Source organism: Nannobrachium achirus, assembly GCF_963921795.1.
Source record: "Nannobrachium achirus genome assembly, chromosome: 8".
Taxonomy (NCBI): Eukaryota; Metazoa; Chordata; class Actinopteri; order Myctophiformes; family Myctophidae; genus Nannobrachium; species Nannobrachium achirus.
Genome location: NC_137817.1, coordinates 27869399 through 27879381, shown reverse-complemented (window position 1 = coordinate 27879381; position 9983 = coordinate 27869399). Strand labels below are relative to the sequence as shown.

At 43.0% G+C, this 9983-nt stretch overlaps 1 protein-coding gene across 1 annotated transcript in view; it reads right to left on the bottom strand.

Annotated features, from left to right (window-relative positions):
- Positions 1-5478: 5478 nt before the first annotated feature.
- The window catches only part of LOC308289564 (protocadherin-16-like), a gene marked incomplete at its 5' end in the record, with an annotated part of 89531 nt that continues 85026 nt past the window's right edge, over positions 5479-9983 (bottom strand). Inside the window, one exon of the mRNA XM_080731292.1 lies at positions 5479-8218. Coding sequence (XP_080587418.1) covers positions 5619-8218 — 2600 coding nt within the window. The 3' untranslated portion in view covers positions 5479-5618. The remainder of the gene's footprint in view (positions 8219-9983) is intronic.

Sequence of the window (9983 nt, the reverse complement as noted above, 5' to 3'; positions counted from 1 at the left end):
AACAGAGCAGTCTGCTGTATGTGTATCTGATGTAAAAATTATAAGTTTCATTTGGTTTACCCCGGACCTCTAATTTATGTTGTGCGTAATGACTTGGCTTTTGCCTTATGACTCATATAATCTGAGCTGTGTTGTGTATATACTGGCTTGTGATCTGAGGTGCTGTGTCCGAGTTAAACTCTTCAACTCATAACCTGAATTTGCTGTGACACAGTGATGAGTTTACTTGTGCCCAATATATCATCACTGAGCTGTCCCATTTAGCCAACTCCCCAAATCCAATCTTTCTAGTCCAGAGACAAAAGAACTCATCAAGTTGCGTGCGTGTGTGTGTGTGTGTGTGTGTGTGTGTGTGTGTGTGTGTGTGTGTGTGTGTGTGTGTGTGTGTGTGTGTGTGTGTGTGTGTGTGTGTGTGTGTGTGTGTGTGTGTGTGTGTGTGTGTGTGTGTGTGTGTGTGTGTGTGTGTGTGTGTGTGTGCGCGCGTGCGTGCGCGTGCGCGTGCGTGCGTGCGTGCGAGTGTGTGTCTGGGGTGGGAGGGCATGTGTGCAATTACTCCGAATACCGCAGGGTTTGGGTTACAACTCCTTGAGCAGTATAGAGGCAGACCCTGGCGCACAGATGTATCGCTGGTCCAGTTTCAGCTCTGTTTCATCAGGCAGCCAGGGTTCTGGCCAGCTCTGGGCCATCTGAGAGTGACGCAATGTACTGTACACTCATACTGTATGACAGATAGAGCTACACAATGAAAAATGAGACATATTGGTATTATTACCAAATTGCATTGATTTATCATTGAAAGGACCTGTCCTACATACGGAGAAAGGTTTCAAAAGATAAATGGTGTATATTATACAGCGTCTTCATCCAAAGTGCTTTAGAAATGTGCATTGCATTCACCCATGTACACTGACGGCAGATGAAACCATGCAAGGCACCAACCTGCAAACTGGGAGCAATTAGGGGTTCAGTGTCTTGCTCAAGGACACCTCGACACCGGGAACCTTCAGATTCCCAAGGCCAATCTACCTCCTGAGCCACTACTGCTAATGATATGCAAGTGAAATTGAAAGTGATGAAAAAAAAAGAGCCGACAAAATTTGAACTGGAACACTATAAAATGGAAAATTGTAGGGATTTCTCTCCTGATTGGATAAAATTGGTATCCCGGTTTGTATTTTCTGTTTACCAAAGAGCTGGAGAGTCCCAGCAATGATTACTATCGAAATGTAGAACTTTTTTAACTGTACAACTTTCCCCCTTTAAGTGAAGGCGAACACTGGTATAATACTTTGAGAAAATATTATGCAATAACTTAGATATTATTCCTGGAAATAAAATTGGACATAGGTGTGGTCAATGTTAAAATGTTGTGAGAGATGCTTTTCCAAGTCATAATTAAGCAATATTACACGAGAGGGTGTGGGTTATCGGGATTATTGGAACGCCTGCGTTGTTCGGGCTCGTGCCCATAGGCAGCGCAGAAGTTCCAATAATCACATAACCCATACTCTAGTGTAATATTGCGATTATACAACAGCTGCCCTTAAAAAAACATGTCAACTTCATTTCATTGTAATTAAGATATTCGATGGAATTGTTTTAATGCCACAAACTGCTAGCCTAGTCGCTAGCATGGTGTTGGGAGAGGGAGAGCATCAGCTCTTTTGCGACCAGCCCAGCTGTTTGATGAGACCTGTGTGCTAATGTCATTATTCACATGGGTAGAGAGCTATTTCAACCAATCAGATTGCTTCTTTGTTACCTGTTGTATAATGGACATTCTAAAACGGCTAGTTCCATTCCTTGATTCTGATTGGCTGGTTGCTGTGGTATATGAGACTATAACCCACACCTTGAATCAGTTTATATCAAAGCCAGGTGCATTATTTCTTTCCACTGTGCCGTGAGGCTGAACTAGAGAAGCGAGCGTTAGATTTTCTCTCAAATCCTGCCATGCAGGTGCTTCTAAGCACCGCCCGCATGCATAGGACAGTGACTGAATGGCTCCGGGCAGGGCTTGTAAAGGCGAAAAACGCCTCTATTCTACAGGCACATACTCAGCTGTTAGTTTAGGTTGCTATGCTAGCGTTTTTGATGTGATGTTCACCCACATAGCAGCTAAATCTGGATGAAAATAAACATGTGTATGGATCGAATATGGTTCTTAACATGAGACTGATCTAACACATACAGTAAGTGTGTTTCCCTATTGGTCGGAAACACTCGGCTGTCGCCTCGTGTTTCCCAACACCTCTCAGCCGGTGTATACTACCCCGGTAACCACTCGCCTCTTGTGGCTTATCGCTTTATTAATCTTGATGGTTCACACATTGTGCAACTAGTATCTCACTTCAACCAACCCCATTTCTTCCCCACATCTTCCATTAATTAAAGATACATAGAAAATGTTGATAAATGATTTATGGAACTTTGGCTGAATGTATCATGTCTATGGCTGCACCTAATGATGAGGTTGTAAGAATATACATTAGCTGGAGAAAAGTAAACCTTACTATTTTGATCAGGGACGTGCAGAGAATGTTAGAGAGGCAGGGGCTGACATTTCTAATTGGGGCTTTTGGTGGAAGTATCGAAAATAGCAGACCTCCAAGCTCACAACATGTCGTGCTGTGACGCGTTGTGAGCTTGGAGGTCGGCTATTTTCAGTGTGTGATACCACACTAAACTAAGCATAATCAAGTCTATACTGGAGATGTGACATAACGGCATGGATTTCTACACAGAGAGGGACATCCTTTCAACATAAGATGCTGCATTCAAGTTCAGGAGAGTTTGGACAAGGCAGTTCTCTTGAATGCTGCCTTCCGGTATGGCATGGAAAGGGGAGCATTTTAATTTCTTTCACCATAGTAAAACGGCATTCATGGTCTGGAGAGGGCGCTTTTTACAGATAAAAGGGCAGGGGCTCCAGCCCCCTTTGATGTCTATGTGTGCACGTGCCTGATTTTGATTCACAGACCATATGCTGCTAATTTGTAAAGATAAATATTGGAGCTGTAGATGGACAATTAGCATACAGTATATATTATGGCAAGCCATTTGATATTTAGAAGCTTCATTTCATTTGATTAAGAATGTATCCTTGGGTTTTTGCACATGCACATGCTATGCTGGCAGAGTGGCTATAATAGTTTAACAGCCTGTTCTTACTTCCAGTGAGAGCAATTGTAATTTCCTGTCCAGAGAATGGGTTGATGCTGCTTTAATGGATGCTCTATTGTCGTTGATGGTAAAACAGTACCATAATTTAAACTCTATCCTCTGTTGAAGCAGTAGAATCGTATATCACACTCACTCTGAGAGAAACAGATATGGAAATGGCCACAAGTGGGAGGTCTTTACTCCTGGCCTTGTGAGACTGATTCTATACAGTGAGTGTTCATTGCCAAATCATTGTTCGGTGAATGTGTGTCATTTCAAATATGCATATCAGGTTCAAAGCAATTACCTAATGTTTAACTATTAGATCTATTGTGGTCACTCAGGGAATTATGCCATTGACGGCATAATTTACATTTGAAATCAGACTAAAATAATGTATATGTTGAATCCATTTTCCATGGTTGTACTTCTACTTATAAAAAATATCAGATAAGGATCAAGTGATAGATGAGGCTGCAAAGTGGTTAATATGATTTACACATAATTCATGCAAAACAATCATTCTGTGCAGAGAAAAGAAAAGTAGAGGCAGTATTATATTGACTTAAAGTACTTTAATCAGGCACTTTGACCAAATGTCTCTGAACAAGTCTAGAATGTTTGAAAATATTCTGAGAACCAACTCTTTTGTGTGGCACTATTGTATTCACTGTTTAAGCAACAAATTAAACATGTATAGCAGGTAACACTGTTCAAATCATACATTGCAAAACAAACAACATGGTACCTTCATTGTAGGAAAATAGGTAGTTTTCAAGACTTTTTGGCCATGGTCAAAAACTGGCAATGTAGGCTATTTCTAAATAATTTAACTACTGCTGAGATGATATTCCCATAAGAATAAATAAAAGTAGAAGTTAGTGTTTCTTCATCTAACTATTAACACAGTATCAATGTGACTATAAACCTGTCAAGGAAACAAACTTTAGCTTGAGAAATGAAAGGAAAATGTAACTTCCAGATTTAGGCCATGGAAGGGCTCTAGGCAGTCATAAAAGACAACTTGTACAGGAGTGTTTTGAGAAGGCTTTCAAAACCTTAAGAATAACACATGAATGTATCAGGACTAGGTATGTTAATGACCATGTCATATTCATTATGGCTAAAAGTGTGAATAGAATGACTGTTAATCAATGACAAACAACATTCCCCTGTGCATTATCATTCATAAATGTTAAGCTATATTATTTTTACCAACATAACATAACTTACAGTATTGTTGTTAAGAAATAGCATCTTACAACACAGTACTCTATCTACTATATAGACATTTGTAGTGTAGAAAGAGAGCCCATGGTCCAGATTAACATTAATGCTGATGTGTGTAAAACATACTCTCCTGAAAGGCAATTAAAATATCGAATCTTTCTTTATGTGGTCCAAACTGTAGGTTAGGATACTGGAAAACAAACCATTGATGTTGAGCTTAGATTATGTTAACCCAGTTGATGGCCAATCACAATGAACAAAATGAATTAATTCTAAGGAATGTTATAACCTTGTGGGAACTTGAAAACTGAGCAGCTTATCTACATTGTAACTAATGGCGCTAAAGCTGCTTTGGGTTCTGCTATATTATAGCTATGTTAGCTGAAAAGCAAACACTGGGCAAAGGTAAGGCTTGTTGTGATAAGTTAAAGCAGGGTCACCTGAAAATTAGGGCAGATACTGTACTTTGTAACTGTTTATCAGGTTTGAAATTCCTTCAAAGAGAATAAAGTAATGTGTGTTTGGGCCTATGACATGTAAAATATCAGTCACAGTGAACTGTAATGAGAGAGCATTCACTTGATTCCTTAAATTTTTTATCGCACAATACTCTATTCCAACTGATGTTTTATTTGTTCTAGCAAGGATGTTCTTTTATAAATATTTACAAGCCTCTGGTACAAAATCCCAAATCATAAAACATTAAGGTTGAGCTTCATCTAAAACCACAAGAGGTTAAGAATGACAGGAAATAGAACCGTTACAGTACAAACAAGTATACAGTACGAGCTACAAATATACAAATATAGAAATATATTCTGAGGTTATCGCAACCTTCGACACAATAATGCCATTCCTTGTCAGAAGCCATATGTCAGTATAAAAATATAGACAGAAAAATGCTTTTTGTACAAAATATTGACATCACAATGAATCCCCATTTGAAAGTGCAAATTGACACTAATCAACCGGAGAAAAAGGCATTGTCCATTTTGACCTGTTAGTCATGTAGTTCAGTTCATTTTCTCTTCATTAGGTACCACACCCTCAGCTACAGTATGCAAACTGCTTAGTATAATCCTGTGTAACTGTTCATTGGAATCAAGCAGTGTGGCAGTGAGTGTGATAATGGGGTTACATCCCCTTCTTGTCATACAGTAGAACTATCCCGCACTCCTGTCTAGTTTTACAGTCAGGAGTTCAATCTTTAGATGAACTTTGGGGATTTAAATCCTTATCTCTGCCTCCTCGCTGTGCTCTAGATTGTGCTCAGTTGTGCTGATCATTGAAGCAGAGGGACCCTGGGAGACATTGAAGGGAGTTATTGCGGGAGAGCGGGCTGCTAGTGGTGAGAGCGAGGGGGAGAAACTTGGAGACATGGCGACTGATGAGATGGATCCCTCACTACTGAGGGGAGATCTCCTCAAGGAAGCCAGGTGGGGGAATGTCCTCCCCACAACAGGCTTTGGGGGTACAGTTTTGGCCCCTGGATGAGCCACAGAGGTAATAAGGGGTGGGGGGTCAATTCTCGGTTCGGCCTTTGCTTTGTGGTGAAATGGCCGGCGGGGATTAGGAGGAGCGGTTTCATCCTTTAACCGTGCTATTTCTGTGAATACATTAGCTAAAGGCTGGAACTGGGGACACCAGTTCAAGAGGTAGTCCCAGTTATAGCTGCCCCTCAACTCCTCATCACTGGCCACTATGGCTGTAAGGGAGCCATCCACAGTGGGCTTTCCATCCTCTGGGAAAGCATAGTCTTTAGCGTGTGAGATGTTGAGCCCTCGTCCCACACCTAAATATCCACCTCCTTCATCCCTATAAACTGGTACCTGGCCAGCCAATAGAGTGCCATTCAAACTTCCCAGTTTCCTTCCTTTAAACCACTGGTTGTTGTCTATAGAGGGATCACATGACACATCTGACAGCTGGTCTGCATCCTGCTGGATACCAGAGTCTGGGCCTCTGGCAGAGATGCGCTCTTGCATGGAGGAGGAGATGCTGGACACACGAGGGTACTCATTGATCATCCTGATCTCATCATCCTCCGCAGCCTCTGCCTCCGCCGAACCACGCCCGCTAGAGTGGGACGGGTCCAGTGACCCACCACGAGTGTATGGCCCTCCGCTGTTCCCGCCCTGATCAGGAGTATATCCAGGAAGGGCTTGGTGGTAGATCATTTCATTCCCTGCCAATTTAGTCTCCTCTAGCTTGTGCAACACCGTGCCTGACACTGGTGTCCGGCTGCAGGTTTTTTGTTGCGTCTTCGGACGTCTGAATTTGACGAAGAACAGCACAACAGCAACAATTGTAAGCATGACTATGGTCCCAAGGGAGACAGCTATCACACTGACAAGCAACATGTTCATGTCCGTGGAGAGACCAAAAGAAGAGTGGGTCACATCGATGGTGACCAGAGTGGTAGCTTTACGGGATGTCTCCAGAGGGCTGTGGGCGGTCACATCCAGAGTCATCAGGCGGACCTCTCTTTTAGAGCGACTCACGTGTCGGCTGTAGCTATCCATCTTCAGGGAAATGACACCTGTGGATTTGTTGACTTCAAAGTAAGGTGAGCTCTCTGCTAGAGTGTAGAGGACAATGCCATCCACGCCTCCGTCCTCATCTCTAGCACGCACCTCACCAATGCTCTGCCCTTTCTTTGCCCCCTCAGGCACTTGGAAGGAGAACTCTGAGGAGGAAAAAACAGGATCATACTCATCCTCCCCTGTCACATACACTTGGAGTGTGACTGTGGCTGAGTAGTTGCCGGCATCCATAGCAAGAGCAGCAAAACGGAATGAGTTCACCTTTTCAAAGTCAAAAGTGGAGCGTGTCCGCACTTCTCCCGAAGTTTGGTTGATGAGGAAAGCCTCTTTTCCCTCCCTAGAGTTGTCTAACATATAATATTTCAGCTGACCATAAACTCCTCTGTCATGGTCGATGGCATGCAACATGGTGACTAAGGCATTCTGGGGCTGGTTTTCCTTGATGCTAGCAGTCAGTACCTGGAGGGGAAAGTAGGGCTTATTATCATTGATATCCTTCACCTCCACACTGACTGGGGCCAAGGTGTAGTGACCTTGACCATCAGTGGCCTGGATCACAATCACATGAGAAGACTGCCGCTCATTGTCCAGGGGTCTCTGGAGCATGAGGGCCCCTGTCCACTGGTCCACATGGAACAGGCCTGTCTCGTCGCCTGAACTTATGAAGTACTGCACCTCTGCATTGGGAGCAGAATCCGGGTCAGTGGCAGACAGATGTAAGATTTCCGTCCCGGCCACTGCCGCCTCACTCAGCACCACACTGTACTCTGCTCGGCTAAAGGCTGGCGGGTTGTCGTTGGTGTCTATAACGCTGATGATGATAGGCACACTGGAGCTACGTTGAGGGATGCCGCGATCGGACACCACGACTGTCAGATTATAACCGGGAACCGCTTCAAAGTCCAGCCCCTCTGCGAGGATCAGGCTGCCCACTGTCTGAAAGCCCCGGCCCTCCTGGAACCGCACACTGCTTTCAATCTGGAATGTGTTGCCGGCGTTGCCATTAGCGATGGCAAAGTCAAAACCACAGTTGTCCCGTGCCAGGTCTCCATCCAAAGCCTCCAAGGTCAGGATAGTGGATCCAGGGAGTCCGTCCTCCGATACAGTAGCTCTGTACTCTGATTGGTGGAAGATAGGGGCGTTGTCGTTGATGTCATTCACCTGCACCTGCACAGTGGCGATGGACGAAAGAGATGGGGTGCCCTGGTCCCGAGCCTCGATCACTACCAAGATGGATGGGCTCTGATAATCAAACTCTGTCTTCTGGGTGATGAACAAGGTACCTGTTGGAAACAGAACAAGATTGGTTACATTATTGTAATCAACTGTAAAGTTGTTTTTGTTTTGTTTTAACTCTTCATAATCTCTAATTCATTATAGTCTGTTCTAGTCAAAACAGTTAAGGAGAAAGGAAACAATGTAATAAATGGCTTGTTTTAAAAAAGCAACATATGGAAAAAATTACAATCTATACCTCTAAGTTCCACCTTTGAAAAGACCCGTATAGGATGTTGATGGTCCAAAACAATGGCACAATTTGACAATTTGACAAAAAAACGGTAATCTATTCCATCAAATTGCTTAATTCATGTTGTTTCAGTTTGCAATTCCCATAGCAAAACCAAATAAAAAGTGTAGACTGAAGCATGTGATTGATATTACACTTAATGAAGCTAGTGGTTTGGCAACAGACATCACAGGGGTTTGTGTGTGTGCCTGCATGAGTTTGAGTGTGGGAGAGAGGTGGAGGGTGTACTGTAGTGCGAGGGCTCAACCTTTGATGCAACAGCAACAACTTTAGGATCACAGAGAGAGAACATAAGTGCGGAGCTAAAAAGAGTGGCCTTTAATGCAATATTTTGTAGATGCCGGGTTTAATAACACAACTGAAACAAATAGCATTGAAGGGGAATTTCAAATTACAGTAAAACTCTTCTTGGGTCATTGTAATGTCTTCTCAGACTTTTGTGGGAATCCCACGCAGTTTTTAAGTTGCTTGATTCTGAGTCAATATTTGACATTAATTTGATCAGACATGGCCCCCTCCTATATAAGGCCAATCAACTTCAAACTCCATGTTGGTCTCATTGAAAACAGACATCGCTGGTTCTCCTGGTTACTGATTTCCCCATAGTTATTTCATGCATGGACCTCATGCAGTGGCGTCAGTTCAGCGAAAGCTAGGGTATGGCAAAAGATGGGAGTCCTCGCGAAAAAATCTGGTTTTGTCAGTTTTTTCCCAGGTTTCTACGGTTTTCTTGGGCTGGATATGGCAGCCTGGAACAGTTGTTCAAGTGCAGCTAAACTTGGCATGTTAGTAAACGTGCCACAATTTACAATAATGAATTGCACCTGTGCAGCTGACCTGCGGAACCTGGGAATATACCATTCTGTCAAGATGGGGAGAATACAAGCGTGGAGAATATAATACCTTGTTAAAGTGACCAATTTGTAAAATGTTGCATTTGTAGTTATATTAATGTAATTTAACAACATAACCAGCACAGATAGACAAAGAGACATTCATGAATTTATATTAAAAAGTAACATTTATTTTCACCCCTGGACCCAGGGTATGGCAGCTGCATACCCCTGCCATACCCAATTGACGCCCCTGACCTCATGGATTTCATGCATGGACTTGCATGATGCATAGGACATGCATAGGACTCCTTGATGCAACTTTACGTTACAGAAAATAAGGACTCCGAAAATGAAGGTCCCCCCATTCATCAGAAAGACCATATCAGTCACCAGAACCAGGGATGCGTGTTTTCAATGAGTCAAGTGAAGTTTTTTTTTTTTTTTTTTAAGATTTGTTTTTGGGCTTTTTATGCCTTTATTCGATAGGACAGTAGACTGACAGGAAATGGGGAGAGAGATGGGGAATGACATGTGGCAAAGGTCGTCCGGATCGGGAATCAAACCAGCGACGCCAGGCCAGCGGGCGCCCCAACGTCAAGTGAAGTTGAAGGGGATTATATAGAGACCCTCTTGAAAATTAGATGTTCCATCTCAAGGGGCTATCCCTTCAATACATCTGAAATC